Consider the following 23,591-nt stretch of genomic DNA (forward strand, 5'->3'; position numbering starts at 1 on the left):
AGACTGCATTAACAGAGGGACAGAATCAAGATCATGTGAACTGTTAGTACAGCTTTATAATGCCCTGTAAAATCACACTTGGAATACTACATCCAGTTTTGGTTGCCACAATATAAAAAAGATGTTGAGAGTGGAGAGAAGAGCAACAAATATGATTAAGGAGCTGGAGGCTAAAACGTATCAAGAAATTCAGCTTCTTCACTGCTGGGAAGAGTTATTTCCTCAACCGTCTTCGGGTCTTCCAAATAAGTTTTGATCCCCTTCCTTTTGCGCAGTCTTCTTCCTTAACATACTGTTTAAATTTTCTTTCTTTTGATAAGACATTTAAAAAGATAAACTGATTATATATTAATAAAAATAGCTAGATGGAGGGAAGAACAGAGAACTGAACATGGCATTCTCACCAGTGGCTAGCCATACCCCCCTACGTGTTCTTAATATTTTTATATGAAAAATCATTCCATTGTATAAACCAAGAATAAGGTGGATTGGGGCCAATACCAACTGAAGACTCAAATATCTAAAAGGCAATGTGCTCATCACTACTGGTAGAGTTCTGGTTCATCAAATAACCTGTTATACAAAGCATCTACAAGAGCCCCGAGAAATAATTTGATGTATATTTCTACCTTTTTAATGGTTTATAGAATGACAAACTTGCTACTTCGACTTGTTGAGCAAAATAAATACAGTGCTGTTTCATGTCCATTTCACATAGCAAAGATCAGGATGTCAATGCATTGTAGCAATACAAAGAACATGGAAGCTCCTTTGGATAAACAATTCAATTCAATATCCCTTTATTATTGACAAACTGTACATTTATCTACAAAAATTGCAAGTGACCTCTGACTTTAGTTAATCCAATGCACATTTCCTCCATTAACCAACACTATACGAGTGTCCCAACCAAAGGATCTGAGTCCTCCAAAGGTTTTTGACTTCAGATCATCTCCGATTGTAGATCATGTTCTTTCGGGATTTTGGGAGCTGAAATCCGATAAATCAGGGAGGCAGATTCTGTTTGGAGAAGGCTGATACTGGTTTTTATTTTCCATTCCTCTAAAAACTGAAGTGTTCTTTCCATTTTCAGACCTTCTGCAATGTTCAGGAAAGCCAATTGTGGATCAGGAAGCCATGCCCATGCCATCATTTAGTCCCTTGCCTGATGTGACTGGACTTCCTTTTTTCATTTCCCAGTTCCTCAGGTCTAATTCCGCCTGAACTCCAAAAGGCTGTAAAAGAGAAGGACACTGTGAGAATCCCAATACAAGTACATACCATGTTTCTAAGTAAGACCTACCCTGAAAATAAGCCCTAGCTTGATTTTCAGGGGTGGACCTAATATAAACCCAACCCCCAAAATAAGCCCCAGTTTTGGGGTGAGGCACACACCTAAAAACCAAACTAGGGCGGGGGTAGGGGGGTGGAGCTGCTCCAGACACCCCACATCCACTTACCTTGCAGCCAGGCCTCTTCTCAACGGCCCTTCTGCTGAGAACCGATTGAATCCATAACTCGGTACTCAGCTGAAGAGGCCTAATTGCGAAATGCAGGCCAGAATGCAGCTACAGAATGAAGCTGCTCCTTTGGCCGCAGAAGAGGTGGACTGGCAGCTGTCGGTGCTAGAGGTGAGTATAAAAGACATCCCCCCCCCCCCCGCAAAAAATAAGATTTGGTCTTATTTTCAGGGAAACACGGTAGCAGGAAAGCCTATCAAAGCAGTTGTGATTTACAACCATTCATTCAGCAACTGTTTGAAGTTATAACAGCACTGGGAAAAGTGACATGACCTCACACTTATGACCATTACAGTGTCCTTGCAGTCCTGAGATTGAAATTCAGGTGCTTTTTGTGGTTGTAAGTCAAGGACTACCTGTAACTACAAGTCTGTAGTAGTAGAAGTTACAAGAATATCCATTAATTAATTTCTATACTGCTTTTCTCTGACAAGCAATGAGCTAAGTGTTCAACAGTGGTTTGAGAGAAGCACACTTTGGAAGTTTTCAGATCAGTGTGTTACCAGAATACTGTTCAGGCTGCAGATGTATGGCCTAAATTTAGGGGGGGAAAAACAGTCATGCAGGCTAATCCTTCTTAGGATTTGTACTACAGTATCTGATAGAGACAGTTAACATGTTTTATGACAAAAATTCTCTTCCCAGAACAAGCCATTAAATGTGTTCTAAAGGCAATCATATCTTGGAACACTCCAAATCCAAACGAGCAATACCTGCAACCACATTTGGGTCACTGAAATTGCCCATCCTGGGATGGAAAGATTCTGTCTATCCCTCTAAACTTACTCAAGGGAAGGCCAACTTTATCTCCACGTTTTTCAGTCAGAGACATGCCTTCTGAATTTGTTCACTAGGCACCCATATTCTCACATATACTTCCCATGGAATAGCTCCAATTCTATGCCTCATCACACTTTATTAATCATTCAGTTAAACTTTAAATGAGACTCCTACAACCTGAAAAGCAAAATTTTGAACTCACGTGTTATCTATTTACAGGACTGCCTCTGTAAATAAGGGCCATATATCCATTCTTATAAAATAAAATATTGGGCTGTTAGTCTAGAGCTTTGTTTAGATAAGTCCCCTCCCACCCAAGTACTGTAAACAAAGAAACTAGAAAATGTAGTGGGTTTTTTTTAGTTTTGTTTTTAGTAAAACAGGAGCTGTTTTTGTGAAAATGCCCATGTGGAGCAAAACTCCAAATATGCCCATTACTCTAAGACAATTAACTTTTCCATGTTTCCTGTCCCTCAGTTATGCTTGAAAATTAATTAAAATTACAGGCCTATCAATATGAAGGACAGGCAGGATATGTTTTTTGCTCAGAATCCAAAACCACAAATTAGCTGTAGCTGTTAGAGCAAAGTCAAAGTCCCTGACAAATTGCAGTTGTTCCTGTCTTTTCATCTGTGCTTCTTAATACAGTTCTTAACATTGTCCGATTTCTTAATAGTACTAATAATTAGCCTTCCTTAGTGTTCTATTTCTAGAGTGTCTCCCATCAGCTCCAGCCAGCATCAGCAACTGACAAATATCACATTCATACAATAGCAATGAATGCTGCCATGTCTACTACTGCATTAGAGTGTGCCCACATAATAAGTCTCCACAGCCCTTCTGCATCTCTGTTGTTGTTAGCTGCGAAGTCGTGTCCGATCCATCGTGACTTTATGGACCACGTTCCTCCAGGCCTTCCTGTCCTCTACCATCTTCTGGAGTCCATTTAAGCTCACGCCTACTGCTTCAGTGACTCCATCCAGCCACCTCATTCTCTGTCGTCCCGTTCTTCTCCTGCCCTCAACCTTTCCCAGCATTAGGCTCTTCTCCAGTGAGTCCTTCCTTCTCAGGTGGCCAAAGTATTTGAGTTCCAACTTCAGGATCTGGCCTTCTAAAGAACAGTCAGGGTTGATCTCCTCTAGGACTGACCGGTTTGATCGCCTTGCAGTCCAAGGGACTCGCAGGAGTCTTCTCCAGCACCATAGTTCAAAGGCCTCAATTCTTTGGCACTCAGCCTTTTTTATGGTCCAGCTTTCACTGCCATACATTGCAGCTGGGAAGACCATAGCCTTGACTATACACACTTTTGTTGACAGGGTGATGTCTCTGCTTTTTAGTGTGCTGTCTAGATTTGCCATGGCTTTCCTCCCCAGGAGCAAGCGTCTTTTAATTTCTTGGCTACAGTCCCCATCTGCAGTGATCTTGGACCCCAGGAAAATAAAATCTGTCACTACCTCTAAAACTCTACTAACCTTTCTTTAATTTTGGTGCCTTCTTAGAATTATTTATTTATTTTATTTATTTAGTTATATTTATATACCGCCCTATTCCCTGAGGACTCAGGGCGGTTTACAGGGAATTAAAAATCCAAAATACAAAAATTAAGAACCAAATTAAAAAATATTAAATTAACCCTGTAGTCAGTTAAAAATAACCCCAAATTAAAAATTCCTCCTCAGTCTGGGCCCGAGAGCTCGAAGAGCCAGGTCTTCAGGCCCCGGCGGAATGATCGAAGGTCGGGGGCAGTTCTCAGCTCCACCGGCAGCTGGTTCCAGAGGGCAGGCGCTCCCACCGAGAAGGCCCTATCCCTGGGTGTCACCCGCCGGCAGTCTCTTACCGGCGGGACCCTGAGCAGACCCTCCCTGTGGGAGCGCACTGGGCGAAGGGTATTTGATGCCGGCAGCAGGTGTTCCCTCAGATATCCCGGACCCAGGCCATGTAGGGCTTTATAGGTGATAACCAGCACCTTGAATTTCACCCGGAGGGCAACCGGAAGCCAATGCAGCTCACAGAGTAGAGGTGTTACATGGGAGTATCGGGAAACCCCCATTACAACTTGCGCGGCTGCATTCTGCACCAGTTGAAGCCTCCGAGTGGTCTTCAAGGGCAGCCCCATGTAGAGAGCGTTACAGTAGTCCAAACGGGAGGTCACAAGCGCATGAGTAACTGTGCGTAGGGCGTCTCGGTCCAGATAGGGATGCAACTGGCGCACCAGGCGAACCTGGGCAAAAGCCCCCCTGGTCACGGCTCCTATATGGTCTTCGAAATTGAGCCGTGAATCCAGGAGGACGCCCAAGTTGCGAGCCCTATCGACGGGGGGTAACACCTCACCCCCCATCATTAAGGATGGAATAACTTGGTTAACCCGAGATGCCGATATGCACAGCCACTCAGTCTTGGCGGGATTGAGACGAAGCCTGTTTCTCCCCATCCAGACCTGAACCGCCTCCAGGCACCGGGACATCACGGAGAGGGCATCACTGGGTTGGTTCGGGGTGGAAAGAAAAAGTTGGGTATCATCAGCGTACTGATGATACCCCACCCCAAAACCACGAATGATCTCGCCCAGCGGCTTCATATAGATGTTGAACAGGAGAGGCGAGAGAACTGACCCCTGAGGGACTCCACAAATGAGAGACCTCGGGGCAGATCTCTGCCCTCCTGTCAACACCGACTGCAAGCGGCCCTGGAGGTAGGAGGAGAACCACCGTAAAACGGTGCCCCCCACTCCCAGCCCCCTGAGACGCCGCAGTAAGATACCATGGTCGATGGTATCGAACGCCGCTGAGAGATCTAATAGGACCAGGACAGAGGAGCAACCCCTGTCCCTAGCCCTCCAGAGATCATTCACCAGCGCGACCAATGCCGTCTCCATGCTGTGTCCGGGCCTGAAGCCCGATTGGTACGGGTCCAGATAATCAGTTTCCTCCAGGAACAGAGGGAGCTGATGCGCCACCACACTCTCAACAACCTTCGCCAGAAAGCGAAGGTTGGAGACTGGACGGTAGTTGTTTAAAACAGCCGGGTCCAAAGAATTATGGACTACAATATTCATTACGCTCAGCAAGCATGTGACTTGGCCATGCAGGTTGAGACTGAGGGGAGTTGTTAGTAAACATGATGGCTAAGAATCATGCAGTCCATTATATTTGGATGAGTTGGACTATTATTATAATCCAGCTCTTTCAGAGGTGACAAATTTGGGAAAAGCTATTTTTCCTGGGAATGGGACTTGAATGTGTTTAATATGTAAGATAGCTATTATAAATGAGCCCAGGTCTCATATTTATTTCTGTGCAATAATGTTTTCTATCCTACTTCCTAACTATTAGGTTATATTGTTGATAAATGACTGCCTTTGGCTATATTGGCAAGGAATTCTGAAAGATGTATTTCCAACACAACTGAACATCACTAAGTTAGAGAACTTTGATATATGGAGGCCACAGTATAGACAACTGTTTCATGTTTTCACCTGTCGAGAAGATTTCATCAAAGATGCGACTCGACCTGCTTTCTCACAATTGTCTTTTCTCTTCTCCAGCAGCAGCCTAGTGTTAGGTATGAAACTCCACGAGCGACCCAGTGCTGGTTTAAAACCACCGCCAGCATCTCTGGTCACATGATTTGTCAACTAAAAGACAACAGACAGTTAGTTTAACCATCACTACAGTCATCAGGTGAGGACCAGCTGTATTCTAAAAGGTTTACGGGGCCCACTTTTTTTTTTAAACCATCTTAAAAGTAAAAAGTAATGCTGGCAGCTGATGCTTTGCTTTACTAAATCCAAGTGATACCTCCTCCCATTTTTAGATTAAACTTATTTTAGGATAAAAGGCAAGGCAATGGCAGCAGACTTAGCGTGTTAGCTGATCTAGCTCCCACTAGAAGAGCAGAATTACAGCACTCATGCACACATAAAGCCAAAAGCAAGCATAAGTAAAAGCCTGGTCCAGATACTTACCAATATGGCAATCCCGAATTCTTTGGCAAGGGTTTTCATCTCCCTAGCCAAATGCATCATGAGGGCCATGCCTACAAAGGGAGAACGAGAGATCATCATGCTTAAAGCTATACAATTCTCTTTATTCATTGTATTTTCCCTAGACCAGGGGTAGGCAACCTCGGCTCTTTTATGACTCATGGACTTCAACTCCCAGAATTCCTGAGTCAGTTGACTCAGGAATTCTGGGAGTTGAAGTCCATGAGTCATAAAAGAGCCGAGGTTGCCTACCCCTGCCCTAGACCCTGGGGGTTGCCCCAAAATATACACCCATCTAGCAGGACAGAAACAAGAAAATCTTTCTGCATCACATCCATGGCTGGAGAAGCCTTTCAAAATGGTATGAGCTAGGAACAGCGAGCGCTCTGATTTCAATTTTTTTTAAAAAAAACCAATCAGTTTTTTAACCAGCTGGAAGAAATGTGAACCTACAAATGCTTATTTAGAATACAGTTGTGATGCAACACACCTTCAAGACACCAAATGGGGAAATGATGCCTTAGATCTTGGGTGACTTTTTTCCCCCACAACCTGAAGGCCATCATTTGATAGATGGAGCATCTGTCAATAATTGCTTTTCTGAGTTCTTGTAAGCTTCTGCTTGAGTCGACAATGGAAATATTTTGTACCTTGTCTTGGGGGTGGGTAGGTAGCACATTTGTGAACCAAGTTTATAACATTATTTTTTTGGAACAGCATGGCTAGCAAACATAGCAATTATATTAATACAGGTTTAGGATTTAGTTGTGTAAACCTGAGAATCAAATAGCAATTGCACTTAGACTTATATACCGCTTTATAGTGCTTTACAGTACTCTCTAAGTGGTTTAGAGTCAGCATATTGCCAACAATCTGGGTCCTCATTTTACTGACCGCGGAAGGATGGAAGGCTGAGTCAACCTTGAGCAGCTCAGAATTGAACTCCTGGAGTGACCAGTGAGTTAGCCTGAAGTACTGCATTCTAACCACTGCGCCACCATATAATGAAGAGTGTCAATTTGGTCTAATTATTAAGGCAGCAGCCTAGTAACAAGGAGACTGTGAGTTCTGGTCCTGCCTTAGCCATGAAAGCCAGTTGGGTGACTTTGGGACAGTCACTTTCTCTCAGCCCAACCCACTTCACAGGGTTGTTGTTGTGGGGAAAATAGGAAGTAGAAGGTGTTGGATATGTTCACCATCTTAATTTGTTTACAGAATAAATTTATAAAAATAACAAAGAAGTATGTTTATTACTAGCATGAATGAAAGGTCTAATGTCATTCTGTTACAACTTTTACTGTGCTGGACACGTAAGAAAAGTTTTCTGGTTCATCTCTTGTAATTTCCAACCACAGAGACTGAAAGATTAGTGATAGTGAAGATTAACATATTATGTTTCTTTACAACTATTGATATGCCATAAGGCAGAGGCCTCCAACCTTTCCGGGCTCGAGGACTGGAAAGGAGAGCAACTTCAAAATTGGTGTGTGTGCATACGCACGCACAAGGCCACGCACACTGGCGTGGCACTGGGGCCCCGTTCACACGAGGCATGCGCTGATGCCATACTCATGTCTGAACAGCCGCACACCCCCACAGCGGCTAGCAACCCATTCGTGCATATGCAAACGGGCCATGCAAACCACCCGGACTAGCGGTGCATGCGCAAATGTGCTGCAGACACCCCTATGTGCTAGCATTCCCATTTGTGCACACGCGCATGCGCAGAGCCACAGGCACTAGCATGAGTGTGAGGAAAATGCGCACCCACACATGCACGCACCAGCTGGCCAAGAGACTGCAGCCCAGTCTCGAGCCATGGACCATAGGCTTGGGGACCCCTGCCATAAGGAATCTTTTCTAAAGAAAATTAATCTTATTCTTTGAAAGAACAGATACTGAAGCTGAAGTTCAAATACTTTGGCCACCAAATAAGAGAAGATTCACTGGAAAAGACGTTGGGAAAGACTGAAGGCAAAAGGAGAAGAGCAGAGCATAAGATGGTTAGATTGTGTCATCAATGTAATGAACACGAATATGAGCAGGCTTCAGGAGATATGAAGTACAGGAGGGAGCCTAGTATGCTATGGTCCATGGGGTTGCAAAGAGTCGGACATGACTTAGCAACTGAACAACAACAAACCTCAACAAGGAAACTTAAATATTGTAGTGTGGTCTTTTGTGATCTTTGTGTACTATACCTTTACGTTCATACTTCTCTACTTCATTCATATGAAACTTTATTGCTACAGAACTTTGAATGTGCAGAAAACAGATTGTCACACTGAATGTCATCAGTGTGCGATCTTACTTCTCTTAGCCTCGCTAATCTCTCTATTGTCCTCCATGTTTCAAAATGTTATATTTTTAACTCTTTAAGCCAGGGTTTCCAACTTTGGCAACTTTAGGACTTGTGGACTTCAGGTTCCAGAAGGGAATTCTGGGTGTTGAAGTCCACAGGTCTTAAAGTTGCCAAGGTTAGACACGCCTGCTTTAAGCTATGGACCCATCTAGGATATGATACTGCAAAACAATAGGACCATTAATGAAGCATATTAAGAAACATTCTCCGTGATGATAGATGTACACAACTGACCATCGGGCTGCCGAAGTCCCAAGAAAGGGCAAATTACAGCAGAAATGGAATCCACAATAAGTAGCTTTACTGGTCCAGAGGTGCTGAGTATCTTAAAAAACAATAATAAAAGCAAAAGGCAAATGAAATAAAATTACAAATACAAATCAGAAATTACAAAAAAACAATGGGTACCTTTCCTTGGAACAGGAGAGTAGGTGGGAAAGATGAAACATTCAAAAACTCAACTTTGCTTATAGCTTAAAGGCATGGGTTCACATGTCCTATATGTTATCTATGCCTAAATTCTGCACCAGGAAATACGAGTCTTAGATCAAAGGCATCTGAATAGGCTGGGAGTTTGCCTATTTTAATTATATTGAATAGATCTGTAATCATAGCCCTCTTCAGGAATTTGGGAGAGCAGAAAAAAGCTAAATGGAATGGTGAGGTTGTGGTGGGGATTCACCATTGTGGGCTAGGAAAGGAAAGGAGAAAGTGGGACTGGCTAGTAGGACGGAGAAGGGAATGATTAGGTAGTCACTATTAGATCATTATTGTTTTAGGTCCTGGATGTTCCAAGACTGTTCTGCCTGCACAGCTGTCCTCTTAAAAATCCATTTGGAACACTTTCCTGCAAGGCATATTCAATGCTAGATACTTCAGTCCACCATCAATTTTCTCCACATTATTTCAAATGTGATAGAAAACTCCCATTTCTCCCTCCTCTTATGCTAACTGTTAAGTGATAGCCATATACCCAGCAAAGGTAAAAGATCTGTTTACACCAGGAGAGCATCTTTAGGTTGGCTAGGAAAAGGTTAAGACTGACAGGAAGCCAAAGAAGGGATGAGAAAGGACCTCTGACTGAAGATTCAACTTAGTATGTGGTAGTACCAGTCAAGTTATAAACACTGGAGGACAATGCAGAGTCCAATAAATAAGATTGATTTTTTATTGACAGGTATGTACAATTTCTATTTTGATTTACAAAATACTAAGAAAGAAATATGAGGTTTCTTTCTAAGAACAAAGAACAACCGAGCATATATGCAGTTTTTGGTTCTAGTTGCTGGGAACGAGAAAGGCGGTTATGAATGTGCTAGATAGCAGAATTCCAGTCCATTCATCTGAGAAATGACCTCTCAACCCAAGGAGAAGGAATTTAGAAAAAGCATGAACATTGGTTGAATGCAGAACACTGTGCAGGATTTATTCCACTGCCTAATAAAAGTGGTGCAGAGAATCACTGGAAAGTTCACATCAAGTTGGAAAAGATGGAGTCAAATATTAAATGGCTAAAGTTAACAATTTCTGTTGCCGTCTCTAGCCATTTAATTGTTGACTCCATCCTGCATGTGTGTTGCAACTGAAAAAGTTAGACCAAACTGAGTGACTCTAGTCTTCCCAGTTACTTTAATGGTGAAAAGCAATATTCTGAATAGAAAAGGAAAAATAGAGGTTTGAGTCCCAGTAAAAGGGATTAAGTCAATCAGGGAACCATACAATACTAGCTTTGCTCTTTTGTGTATTATCTTTATCCCCTTCCTTCACCTTCAAATCTCTTGCCTGTCCAGGCAGATCTAAAGACCAGCTCACCTGCTGGTGACCCTCATTGTGCAGTCGCAAAGTGCGATAAAATAAGACCACGGTCACATGGTCCATTCCCCTTCCCTTCAGATTTCCCTGATCAAAAATTAAGCAGTGGGCCACTCATGCTGGCAAATATTGGGGATAATGGCCAGCATGACAATCCAGCCTTTTTAAAACAGGGAACACAACTTGCCGTATCCTCCAAAAGTTTCATTTTAAGGTAAAAAAAAGGCAGAATTTATTAATCCAATTTATATAGTTGCCCATCTCACAAAAGGAAAAATATTAAGTAGGTAGAAGTATAGGTGCGAACTGTATTTCACTGATTTAGTTTAATGTTAAATCAAAGCAAAACAGAAACCTGAGTAACTTTAAATCTTATTTTAGCCCTACCATACTTATTATTGGTGTACAATCAATCCCCCATCATACCACTCAAAAGCCAGGCTGGCTCTTGGTCTAAACAAATGTTATCTACCCTGCCCTCCTCACTCTTCTGGCACCCCTGTATTCTGATAAATCCACAAACAGCAAGCACTGGTCATTTAGCACCCACCTGCTGGGCCATGTAACTGCGGACTTCCTGTAGCACATCAAGCATTTTGTAGGCATCAAATGCACGGAAAACCTGGATCCTCCGCAATGCCTCAGCCTACAGGGTAATGGGGTAAGGAACAGGGTAAGGTAACACATCACAGATGTCCCTGTCAAGTTTGCACACTCACCAGGATAAGGGTCAAAAAAATCATGAGAGTAGCCACAATCATGTGATCAAAGCCTCACCCCACTATTTTGACTTTTCTTATATCCTTCTGGAGATACCCAGAGGCTCAACATTCTTCGGTGGAACCATCTTAATGCTATACATTAATTTAACGTTGCTTTTGAGGACTCAAAGTCAAATACCTATTAAGTACCCAGTATCAGTAAATATTTAGGTTAGACCTGCCCATCTAGAACTCTATTGGGATTAAAAATTAAAAATCCAGCATGGTTTAGGGGTGGGGGAGGACTTTGAAGCCTATGGGGTATTGATTAACCTACGACTTTGCTCTCCAATATTGTCCCTTTTAAACTGACTGAATTACAATTCTCATAATCTCCACCAAATCAATACATTTTTGTTGTACAGAATTGCAGTTCAAGGCGTTCAAAGAGCACCGGATTGGGAAAGGCTCCACCTTGGCAGAGATGAAATTCAAACTCAGAACTGTAGTATTTGCTTCATGACAAAGTCCTTTAACAATTATGCCATTCCAACACTCAGCCTTTCAGTGCTGGCAGAAGGAGGCTTCGAAGCACTGTGATATAAGCTCCATTCTGGTAATAGTTTGGAAGCCTTTCACCAAATCATATGATTTTTGAGAGCAAAGCTTCCGAATGATCACAAGAATGGTGCTTGTTTGCAGAATGGCACAAGGCAACCTCATTAGGAAGGCCATACCATGAATATTGAGGGCAAGAGAAGAAGGGGACGACAGAGAATGAGGTGGCTGGATGGAGTCACTGAAGCAGTAGGCGTGAGCTTAAATGGACTCCAGAAGATGGCAGAGGACAGGAAGGCCTGGAGGAAGGTTGTCCATGGGGTCGCGATGGGTCGGACACGACTTTGCAGCTAACAACAACAACAACCATGAATAGCCTGGGCAGGCCTGTCAGCAGCTACAAAATACCCACAAAGATAAGTAGGGTGTACTGCACACACCGGTGGGCCCTGTAATTGGTCGAGGCCTCCCGGGCCTGGTGGGATGTGGAGCAGACAGAGGCCTCTGGGCTGCAGCAACTTTTCATACACAAGTGGGGGAAATGAGTGGCTGAGATGGGGGAAGAGATAGGCAGCTGGGCCTAGATGGCGTGCCCCTGTGGTTGTAACTGTCAGCGGATTTCCAAGCATCCAAATTTTGATCAAGTAACCACAGTGGCACTGCAACGGCTATAACTTCAGGCCCAGGTTGCAAGTCTCTTCGTTCAACACCATCACAATTTCAAACGGTTGCAGCTGAACTGGGTCTCTTTTATTCTTATCTTTTATTCCAGATAATGACCTGCTCACCCAGTATTTAGTAGTTAGCAACCTATTACAGCTTAGAACAGTGTTCTTTAAGCTCAGCAACTTTAAGAACTGTGGGCATGCTGCTTGGGAATTCTGGGAGGAAGTGCCCATATCTTAAATAGTGGTCCTCGACATACGACCACAATTGAGCCCAAAATGTCCGTTGCTAAGCGAGACAATTGTTCAGTGAATCCTGCCCCATTTTATTACCTACAGTTGTTAAGGGAATCACTATAGCTGTTGAGTTAGTAACAAGGTTGTTAAATGAATCTGGGTTCCCCACTGACTTTATTTATTATTTATTTATTTATTTATTGAATTTATTTGCCGCCCGTCTCACAGCGAACGACTTTGGGCAGCTTCCAGCTTTAAAGCATCAAAATCCTAACACATAAATATCTTTAAAAGAATAAAAATAGAAATCCCAATCAGGATTAAATATTGTTAAAAGACCGGGGGGGGAAGGGAGGAGGGAGGGACTTTGCTTGTCAGAAGATTGTAAAAGGTGATCACGTGACCTTGGGACACAGCAATGGTCATGTGTCAGTTGCCAAGCATTTGAATTTTGATCATGCGATCACAGGGATGCTGCAATGGTCGTCCATGTGAAAAATGGTCATAAGTCACTTTTTTTTCAGTGCCATAGTAACTTTGAACAGTCACTAAATCAACTGTTGTAAGTTGAGAATTACTTGTATTATACATCCCAGCCGAGAGAATGTTTCTTTATTTCAGGGCTTTTTTGTTTGGCCAGTGAACTTAAGAGACTGAAGATATTCTTCTAGGTACCACCACCCCACAACAAGTACTTCCTGCTCAGCTGACCTGCTCCTCCTCATCCTCAGTTAAGCAATTCAGTAGCTCCAGGAGACGGGCACTGGTGAAGCCCCCAGTTGAGTCAATGTACAGGACAGTCTGCTTGAGACTATGGGATACATTCGCAGCTACAATGAGGCACACCTAGAGACACAACAAGAGGCAGAGCTTAAGACTCTCGTGTGATTTCTGAAATTAGGACGCACAAAGGCAGCCTTTTGTAGCCTGCCTTCCAAAGGTTTGGGAAAAGCCAGCCAATCGCAAACTGGGACTTCGACTCTCAAGATTTGTCACGGATGATGAATCTTGACTTTGGGGAGCATGAAATGGCCGTTATTTGGAGTTCAGATAGCATGACAAGCCACAAAGCTAGAATACAGAGCTGCATACAAATGGAAGCAAAATGAGTCTGCATCCAAGCAGGAGGAGGAGGAGGAGGAAGAGGAGAAAGATGGACGAATATATTTATTGAATATATTATCCAATATGTTTAGCTAAATGGTAAAAATTCCCCAGGGGTGAGCACCTGCTTAGAAAATACCCTCTTTCTCCAAACTTTCAAGCAGAAAGTTTTTCTAAGGCAATACTTGCTAGCACACATACATATACGCATCATTAAATAAAGACATAATGGGTGGTTTTTTTTGAAGTATGCTACTTTCCTTCGTAAGCAATTTGATTTCTTAAAAGGAAACAATTGTTCTCATCCTTACAAGTGAAACCACACAGTTAATTTTTTACTACTCTTGGACTAATACTTGGACAGGCTGCTTAGAGTCAAGGAGAAAAAAAACTTTGGGTTGGAAGTTACTCCTCAGACAATTTACACATGGATAGGAAAATGTTTCACTACACTGACACCACTCCACAAAGCAAAAGCAATCATTGTGCTTTTCTCTGAATATACCCCACTGAAGCCAGTAATTATAGGAACATCATAATGTGGTTTGCTTTGGTTTTGGCTTATGATGACATAGGAACCCATCAAACTATGGATAGCTTAGCATGGTATGTGAGCAAGGTCTAATTTCAAAAGGCAGCCACCTTGTTTTGCTGCTTTCCTCTCTTTCTTCCCCATTCTTTTGTGTTTCACCTTCACCCTCTATATCTGATGTCTGAAGATTCACTGCACAGAGTTCCAGGAATCCAAATCCAATATACCTACAGACAGCAGGTCAGGGATGGCTGATATTATTAAGCTCAGAGGTAGAGACTTGTCCCTTGTGATAAAACTCATAAAGACTACTCCGAGAGACCTTGTGATTAAAAAAAAGGTGTTCTAATGCATTTATATTAGGGGGTGAGGGAGAGGAGAAAACAAGTTGCTACGGCTTTGGGAACTGTGCCAAAATGTCTGCTAAAACCAAGGATTTTGCTACAAGGCCATGCTTCTGCATTCAGAAGGCTCCAAAAAACAGACACATTTTAAAGAGGCAGGAATGGATCGTTACAATGAAGTTATGTTTGTAGGAAAGCTCAGTTTGGGAATGTACCAAGCTGAGGGTGCAATGACCCACAAACACCTATACCTACACCCAACACATCAAAGTTTTAGGCCGCTTGCAGAAAAACGTGGCTAAATAATCAGGCACACAGAAAAATTCTTTGATCTATGTCTCAGGAGGGAGAAACTAGCCAGACACAACCATCAACTTTTAAAATATACTAAGCTCCTTCTTTAGCTGGCTTCCACTGCAGCACATTCTCCAGTTTGATAGAGGACTTAATGCCCTTAAGTGCAGTAGAGAAAATTTCCCTGGTACTAATAAAAATGCCACTGGCAGTCTGATCAAGTTCCCTATGTGGAAATCTTGTCCTGAGGCTCAAAATACCATGCAGGCCAATCTTCTGACGATCCCGTCTCTGCAAGAAAAGCTGGATTTCAGCTCCTTAAAGCAGGGTTCTTCAAACTTGGCCCTTTTATGACTTGTGGACTTCAACTCCCAGAATTCCTCAGCCAGGCACGCTGGCTGAGGAATTCTGGGAGTTGAAGTCCACAAGTCATAAAAGGGTCAAGTTTGAAGACCCCAGCCTTAAAAGAATAGGACTCATTGATTCAAATCCTGCCCTCCTGCTTTCATATAAGGTAAACCAATATCCATTGACAAAACTCCTACAGGGAGAACCCAGTATATCTTTGACAACTTGTTAGCAATGTTGGATCCATCTCCCAGATAATCTTGCTTGTTGCAATGTACCAGCGCTCCCTAAATATATACACCTGTGTTACAAAAAGCATTTTGCTAGCATAAAGCGAAACAAATGTCAAAACCAGAAAAGTCGTTTCTTGTTGGGCCTTTGAAAAGGCGAGTCTACCACAGTTGACAGTGGTTGAGTAAAACATAATTTTCCTCATGTTAGTATACATATTGCACCTTTATAAGATTGTATTCTATCAAAAGCCCAATGAGAAGGTAAGAGACAAATTGTTTGATAGTCAAATATGTCAAGAACAGCCAACCTGAGTTTTTCCAGCACTGGGTGCTCCAACAAGTTCTGTCAGTTCCCCTGTGTATATACCAGAGTCAAGAAGTTTGTCCAAGCTAAAACAGCAAAAGGAGGGGGAGGGGAGAAATGAGAATTTCAGGACATGTGCACCCCAGTTTTCATCTTGTACTTTTTCACATATGTCTCCCTCTCAGGGTCTTCTCTCCTGAAGGACAAAAGAGCAGCCGGAATAGGGTCTCTATTTAGGATCAGAAATTCAATTTTGCTGCTTGCCCAAAATAAAGAAGACAAAGCAAAGCAAAGAGTGACTACCCTGCCAGTTTCATCCCTGGCAAGTTACCGTTTTCACAGCAGCTCATCTGCCCACCAACCCTGCTCAATCCAGAAGCTTTCAAACGTGTCAGACTACAGCCCTTGTCATTCCCAACCACAATGATTATATTCATTGTAGGCCAATCTTTCTACAAGCAGTTGGGAAGGGGAAGACTGTCCTTTCCCATATTAAGAGGGGAGGGAAAGAACTTACAGCCAACTAGGGCTGAATGGATGGTTGCTCTGGGCAAAGAACTGATCCATAACAGGCAGGATACTGTTTAATGTACTTGGATCCAGATTCAAAGACTCCTCAAGCACAGAAAATTAATTGGGCTATTTAAGGGCAGTCATTATCTCTTAGTTCACTTCCCTCACCTGGTTGTTTATTTATTTATTTATTTTATTTTTATTACATTTATATCCCGCCCTTCTCCGAAGACTCAGGGCGGCTTACAAGCTTAGCAGTAGCCTCCATTCTATGTATATGCCTGCTTGTTAGGGCTTTCACACATACCCCAAGCGGCATTATTACAAACTCAGCTTATTGCCCCCAACAATCTGGGTCCTCATTTTACCTACCTCGGAAGGATGGAAGGCTGAGTCAACCTTGAGCCTGGTGGGATGCGAACCTGCACTAATTGCAGGCAGCTGGTGTTACTTAAGGAGGCATTAGCCCACTGCTCCACCAAGGCTCTTATATGGCTATTTATTTATTTATTAGATTTATAACCTGCCTTTCCTGGAATCACCTTGAATTTCTGGAGGAAAGGTGAGATATGCATCTAACAGAAAAACCAAGTATTGCCAGTTAAAGCTCATGCTTATATTCATGGGATTGTTAATTCTCATCTTCTGCTCACTATAGATCTAAATTGAGCTGCTGTGTCTAATTAAATAGGTTAAACACAACATGCCCAGACTTCCAGGGACTCAGGTGGCATATAAATTTAATAAATTATTATTTTTCAAACACCTATCATTGAATAGACAGCTATAAAACAGTAAATGATTACTTTTATTCTTACACTTTATTTCAAAGAGCCATGGTGGCGCAGTGGTTAGAATGCAGTACTTCAAGCTATTTCTGCCAATTCTCAGAGTTCAAGGCTCAAGGTTGACTCAGCCTTCCCTCTTTCTGAGGTCAGTAAAATGAGGACCCAGATTGTTGGGGGCAATATGTTGACTCTACGGGGATTATAAAGCACGGTGAAGCAATATATAAATCTAAGTGCTATTGCTATTGCACTTGTATTTATTTATTAAACTTCTATACCACCCATCTCGCCAAGACAATTCTAGTAGGCAGCTTAGTCATTCAATAAAAATACCATATAAAAGAATAAAGATCACACAGGTAACCTTCAGTTAAAATTCAATACATTTTCCTTCCCCATTAATCTTTCATCAGTATATGTGGTGATCTTTCCCTGCTTTTGCTCTCACAATACACTATGAGAAAGAAGCCTAAGGAACGTGGCTCAAGTCTCAGCCCATTCCTATCCCCCTCCTCAGTTAACAGCAGTGCTATCTTAACAGTTGACACGGTGACTGAGACAGCATGAACTGCTTATCCAGTCAACTGAATCCTAATTGAATAAGCCTAACTGAAGCCATACGGAAGATGTAAGGACTTCTGGGGTCCATACACAGAATGAGCCACAAGTTAGTGAACTTCATTTGAACCTAGTATGATTTGTAAAAAAAAATGGAGTGAAGTAAAAGTGTGGTCTAGTAGTTAACTGTAATTAAATATATGGTACAGCCACCAGCTATATTCTGCTTTTCAAAAAAAACCAATGGAAAACTGCTCTTTTACTTAGCTCTGCAAGGATGTGGAACAATGCCCCCTGCATCTCTGTGGTGTAGCCCTTCTATATGTGAGCTTAAAAATTATTGGAGCAGGTCTGTTTTAGACAGTTTGTTCCCCTCAGCAAAACACAGTGTTCTGATTAATCACCCCTTGCCTTTCGATTCCAGTAGACAAGATTGCTGTGGTGTGCTTCAACTCTTCATAGAGATCTGCCCCATTGACTGGGAAGGAGGAGAACTGTGCCAGCAACACCCGTCGTACTGCAACTAAGGTCTGTAACAGAAGATTATCAATCCCTTACCACCTGCAGCTTTAGCATTAGCAACAAGGGACAAAACAACCAGCAGCTGGAGCGGGGTTTGTCAACTGTGGCAACTTCCTGAGGTATGGTTGTCAGTATCCAGAATTCTCCAGCCACCATGGCCATGATTGAACATTCTGGGAGCCCACACATCTGAAAGTTGCCACAATTGGGAAACCCTCAGCTTGATGAACAAAAGGCCTTCAAGGTCAATATGCAGGCCAATAAATTAGTATACCAATTAGCATTAGTTATACTGTTCTCCATTGTGCCCACCAAAACCCCTTACCTTCCTAATTAAAGCAAACATTTTAATTAATTATTTTTTCCCATTTACTCTAGATCAGGGGTAGGCAACCTCGGCTCTTTTATGACTCATGGACTTCAACTCCCAGAATTCCTGAGCCAGCTATGCTGGCTCAGGAATTCTGGGAGTTGAAGTCCATGAGTCATAGAAGAGCCGAGGTTGCCTACCCCTGCTCTAGATAAAGTAGACCTCAGACCTAGAACACCGCAGCTACAAGTCAGCTTTGTACTGCTCAACAGCCAGCTGTTACTGAAGGAAAAAAACAACAACCCAGAATTTAGGGGGCAGCTTAGGGGATGAGGCCAGGGGGCTAGAAAGGTCAACAGGGGAGAAGGGAGGAAATGAGTCAAAGGGGTGACAGAACATCAACTAGAGCAGGGGTCCCCACCCCCAGGCCATGGCTCACTACCAAGCCATGGCCTATTCGCAACCAGACTGCGCAAGTGGTGGGCCAGTGCACACGCACATGCGGGCACTTTGACACGCGTGAGCAGCGAGCCAGCGCACACATACGCAGCTTGACTCGCATGGTGACATGCATGTGCATGTGCTCTGGCCCGCTGCAGCCCAGTTCTCCTCTCCTGCCCCCAGCCGGCCCGCCAAGCCACAAAGGTTAAGGACCACTGGAGTATAAGGAAGAAAAGGAAAAAAAACATCCCTATGCATGTAAAATTATACAGAAGGGGAAAAGAGAAACCCCCACACACAAGTAATTTCTGGTTAGCCAAGGAGCATTAGCTGCAAAGTGTAATGACACCAAAAGACAGCATGTGAACAATGACATTTATATGCCACAGTTGACCACCCTTGCTGATTGCATCATCGTTAGCCCTCTTAAACCCCTCATGAAGCTTAGTTCTGAGAGAGTTAGTTATAAAGTGGACAGCTACACAGTATAAATGTTATTAATAGTATTTATAAACCCAGGTTACTCTTTTGAATCTCTACTATGTTCATGGCCCTAAAGATGGGCACCCCTTAAATAGCACCTCACAGATCAGTCTTTATAAAACCAATCACAGAAACCATTTCAAGAGTTTCTCTTTTTTTCCCAAGTTCTACAAAACAAATATAAATGTTCCTCCAATCACAATGAAATCTCAGGGGATATTTATTTGTTTTATTAGGACTTGATCAGTCAGAACTATGCAACATTTTGTGTGGTGAAATATGTAATAATCATCTGTAGAGACTCCTTGTACTCACTTTGTATGATAAAGAATATGTCTGGGCAATTTCCTCCAGATCCGATGAGACAAGATCAACCACTATAAAACATTTGGGAAGATAGAGAAAAAGGAGTTGAAAAATAGGAAAAAGCTTCATCTGGGGGGAAAAAAACCCTTACAAACTACCCAACCTACCCAACTACCCAACCCTTACAAAAAATATCTTCCATCAGACTATACACCCAATTTACCAAGACTCTATCTATGACCTACCACTGGCTCTCTCATCATTGGATCATATATTACAGGTAGTGCTTGATTTACGACCATAATTGAGCCCAAAATTTCTGTTGCTAAAGAAGACAGTTCTTAAGTGAGTTTTGCCCTATTTTACGTTTTTTGCTGCCATTGTTAAGTGAATCACTGCAGTTGTTAAGTTAGTAACATGGTTGTTAAATAAATCTGGCTTCCCCCATTGACTTTGCTTGTCAGAAGGTTGCAAAAGTTGATCTCATGGTCCCAGGACACTGAAATTATCATAAATATGAGTCAGTTGCCAAGCATCAGATTTTTTATTATGTGACCATGGGGAGGCTGCAACAGTCATGTGAAAAATGGTCATAAGTCACTTTTTTCAGTACAGTTGTAACTTTGAACAGTCACTAAATGAAATGTTGTAAGTCAAGGACTACCTGTATTAGCCCAAGGATCTGGGTTGTTTCATCCTGGCTTCAAACTGAATGTAAATTCAGCCATTTTGACTCAACAAATCATGGTTAAAATAAATACTATTTTTAACGGGAGTTAATAATTATCTAGTGGGTAATTTGGGCATATCTTGGGAATAGTGGAAAACTTTTAATTCCTTCTTTGTAGTCAACGATCCAGTGTGGGATCACCATTGCCAAGTCTGGGGGTTTTTTGGGAGGTCATAACATTATTCGAGACCAAGAAAAGGGGAAACTGGATCAACAGTTAGAACCACTGGCTTAGCACAATGCGTCAATGCAGAGTCTATTGTGGATTTTAATGCTGCTTTGCAATACTGCTATGGATTCCCGGGAAATGCCATCACAAAACATGTGAAAGACCCCCATTTGGTGAAAGCTACTACAATACCTCTACCTAAAACAAATGAGAAAGAGGGGGGCCCTGAAAAATATATATCTCTGGTTTATCCCATTCACAACTTTTTAATTTTATTAAAATATTTTACATAAGTTTTAATAACTTGAGAAACAAAAATAGAAAAAAGTAAATATAAAATAATGAAAGAAAATGTGAGCAATAAAAGCAACTTCTGATCTTCTTTGCAAAAGTTAGAAACATGTAATTGCAATCTTCAACATCCAAATTACATATTGTAGTTTCCTTCTTCCTTCTTTAAAGCTTTTGAATCAATAAATCCCCAATTCATTTTTATCTATTTTTAGCAAAAACTCCATAAAGTGATTGCAGTCTTTTATTGTCAGTCCTCCTGGATACACTAGACAGGAGACATGATAAGATGAACTAATTCTACTTTATTGTAAGGCTACATTAACAGAATCATGCAAATCTGAAGGCACCAATGTCTAATCTCCACTTTTAACTACTTGATTCATTAGAGCAGGTCTTTCCTGGTTTTTTCCCCTCTGACCTTGAAGTGACTGTGGACTCCTGCCTCTCAGCTGGTTGTTTCCTAGGCTGCATCTCCTCCTCTCTTTCCCCAAGGTCATCCATATATTCCATTTATAAAAGTCATTTTTGTTCCTTCCTCGATCAACCTATCCCACCACTGCTCTGAATCCTTATCTCTTCCCTTAACCTCACCCTGATAATTCTTCCAACCACATTACACTTTCTAGCTACACAAAAATTAAAATTGGAAGAGATCTCTGGATTCTCTGAAGAATCTGCTCTGCTCGCATAGCCAATGTAACCCCTAAATTGTGGGACAACTTGCTCCTTATTCTCAGCCACCCAATCAACTACCTGTTTTGATGCCATTGGCTTTCAGTACCTGCACCATTTCATCCGAGAGGCCAGGACACAGCCCCGCACGAAGGATCATACCTGGAATGAGACTAGATAGAAAAGGCAGACAATTGAATCGTTTTTTAGCACCATAAGTGAGACCTGCTAGTATATTTCACCTGTGTCCCCAGAATCATATCCCTTGTCATGTAGGAATGACATAAAGGCTTTGCTTTGATACAGCACAGAAACAGCACTTTACTCAACAATGCCCTACTGTATAAAACTGCATGCAGACAATTTACCAGTGAATTAGACTCAGTGGAGTAAAGTCCAAAACAGGTGGACAAAGCCAACCCACAACATAAGTCTTAAGATGTAGCTGGGTTCACAGAATGGACCAGCCTTAACTAAAATAGCTTGTTGTGGGAACTCAGTCATTTCCCTAGCAGAAGATGTGAATCAGATCATCACATTAAAGCAGAATATAATTGGCTTGGTTAAAATTACTTATATTAGTTGTGTTTCCCGGGAGGCTGCTTCAGGCATGGTCTCCCTTCCTAATTCCTTTGAACCATTTGCTAGCACAATTGCAGCAAAGCATAAATGCAGCACGAAAGTTTGATAACTGATCTCCCCCACAATTACCACTTTTTGCAAAAGTTGCAAAGAGAAAAAGCACGCAGCAACACTAAGTCAAAGGAAATATTTACCTAACTTGACTTCAGAGGCAAATAACCCCCAACCCCTTCCCCCCCACCCCCCCGCAGCTTCCAACTCATCTGTAAACCCTTCACTTTCCCCGCCGTTTTCTCTATTCTGATTCCTTCCTAGAGCGATCGCTGCTCCACATCCTGTTTAGCTCCACCTACTGGCTGGACCCTGAACCTATTACCATACAGTACACATTAGTAATCTTTCCAGTAGTTTGATAGAAAATTGTTACACTGCAGGTATACTGTAAGTACGCTTCTTCTGAGCAGTGTTTGGCAAGTAAAGTTTGTTTAATGTGATGTGCTAAGCCAGTGGTAGTTTGTGTTTGCACAACGCACTGTGCTATAAACTTGATCATCATATTTGGTGCATGTTCAGAAAACTGAATTAATTTCATTAGCCCTGAGATAATGCAACTATGAGTAAGCAGTCATGCAAATTTAGCAAAAATTGGAATTGTTCTTTCTATTTGATTACGAATGTTTAAGAAACTAGTCATGGAAACACTTAAAATGAAATATATGATTGCACGTAAGGATTTTTGACTGTTTTGTGTTGGTGGACTGATTTGGAAATTTGAAAACATACAATGATAATTTTTGCAAACTAGCTGCTGGACTGCCCATTCGCCAATGGATGGCCTGGGAGCATTTACAAAGCACTGGATTACCAGAATTATTATCTGTCCCCTTTTAGCCCAGACAATGCCATTGGGATAGTCCCTATTATCATTATTCATTTTCTGGGCAGGTAAGCATGTGTTCAAATAAAACATTATGCTGCAGGTATCCATCACTTTTATGCTTTATAAAATAGACCACCAGTCACAGCTGCAAAGATCTAGAATCACTAGGGAGAAGCAAAAAGTTACTTTTGTGGGAAGTCAGCCCCCCCAGAAGGAAATATTAAAAGGGCAGAATATTATATTTCCTCAAAGGATCTTAAAGAGGCAGAAAAGCATAACCAGTTTTTTCTTAATAGCCCCAAGTTTCCCTCTCCCAAGCAGAAACCAGCTCTGTAGAAATGCAGATGAGGCCCCCAGCTAGAAGCTTAGGAAGACAAAGAAACCTAAAAACTACATACCCCACTCAAAATCTAAGACAGGATATAATAGGATTAACCCACAGATGCCAAAGGGGCACACTCAGACTCGGGTCAAAATACATGACACAGGAAATACAAAGCCTCAAACAGGAACACGAAACAATTTCAAGAGCCCCAGAGGGTATAAAAACCCACTCCCTACATGTGC

The 23,591-nt window shown here is 42.1% G+C and overlaps 1 protein-coding gene across 3 annotated transcripts; it reads right to left on the reverse strand.

The window, feature by feature from the left end:
- Positions 1-618: 618 nt before the first annotated feature.
- On the reverse strand, positions 619-22,422 carry RAD51D (RAD51 paralog D). 3 transcript variants are annotated; one of them, XM_083351645.1, is made up of 11 exons: positions 22,339-22,422; positions 21,644-21,724; positions 19,707-19,768; positions 18,047-18,165; positions 15,781-15,862; positions 13,329-13,463; positions 11,007-11,102; positions 8,879-8,969; positions 6,265-6,335; positions 5,776-5,934; positions 619-1,235 (listed from the first exon to the last, which is right to left on the reverse strand). In XM_083351645.1, the coding sequence occupies exons 2-11, from the start codon at positions 21,720-21,722 to the stop codon at positions 1,128-1,130; spliced, it is 1,002 nt and encodes a 333-aa protein (XP_083207771.1). In that variant the 5' UTR covers positions 21,723-21,724; positions 22,339-22,422; the 3' UTR covers positions 619-1,127. The 3 variants fall into 3 exon arrangements, with proteins under 3 accessions (XP_083207771.1, XP_083207773.1, XP_083207772.1); XM_083351647.1 differs by lacking the exon at positions 13,329-13,463; XM_083351646.1 differs by lacking the exon at positions 22,339-22,422 and having other exon boundaries at positions 21,644-21,755.
- Between the last annotated feature and the right edge of the window lie 1,169 nt (positions 22,423-23,591).

The sequence above is a fragment of the Vipera ursinii genome (genome assembly GCF_947247035.1).
Source record: "Vipera ursinii genome assembly, chromosome: 1".
Classification (NCBI taxonomy): domain Eukaryota; kingdom Metazoa; phylum Chordata; class Lepidosauria; order Squamata; family Viperidae; genus Vipera; species Vipera ursinii.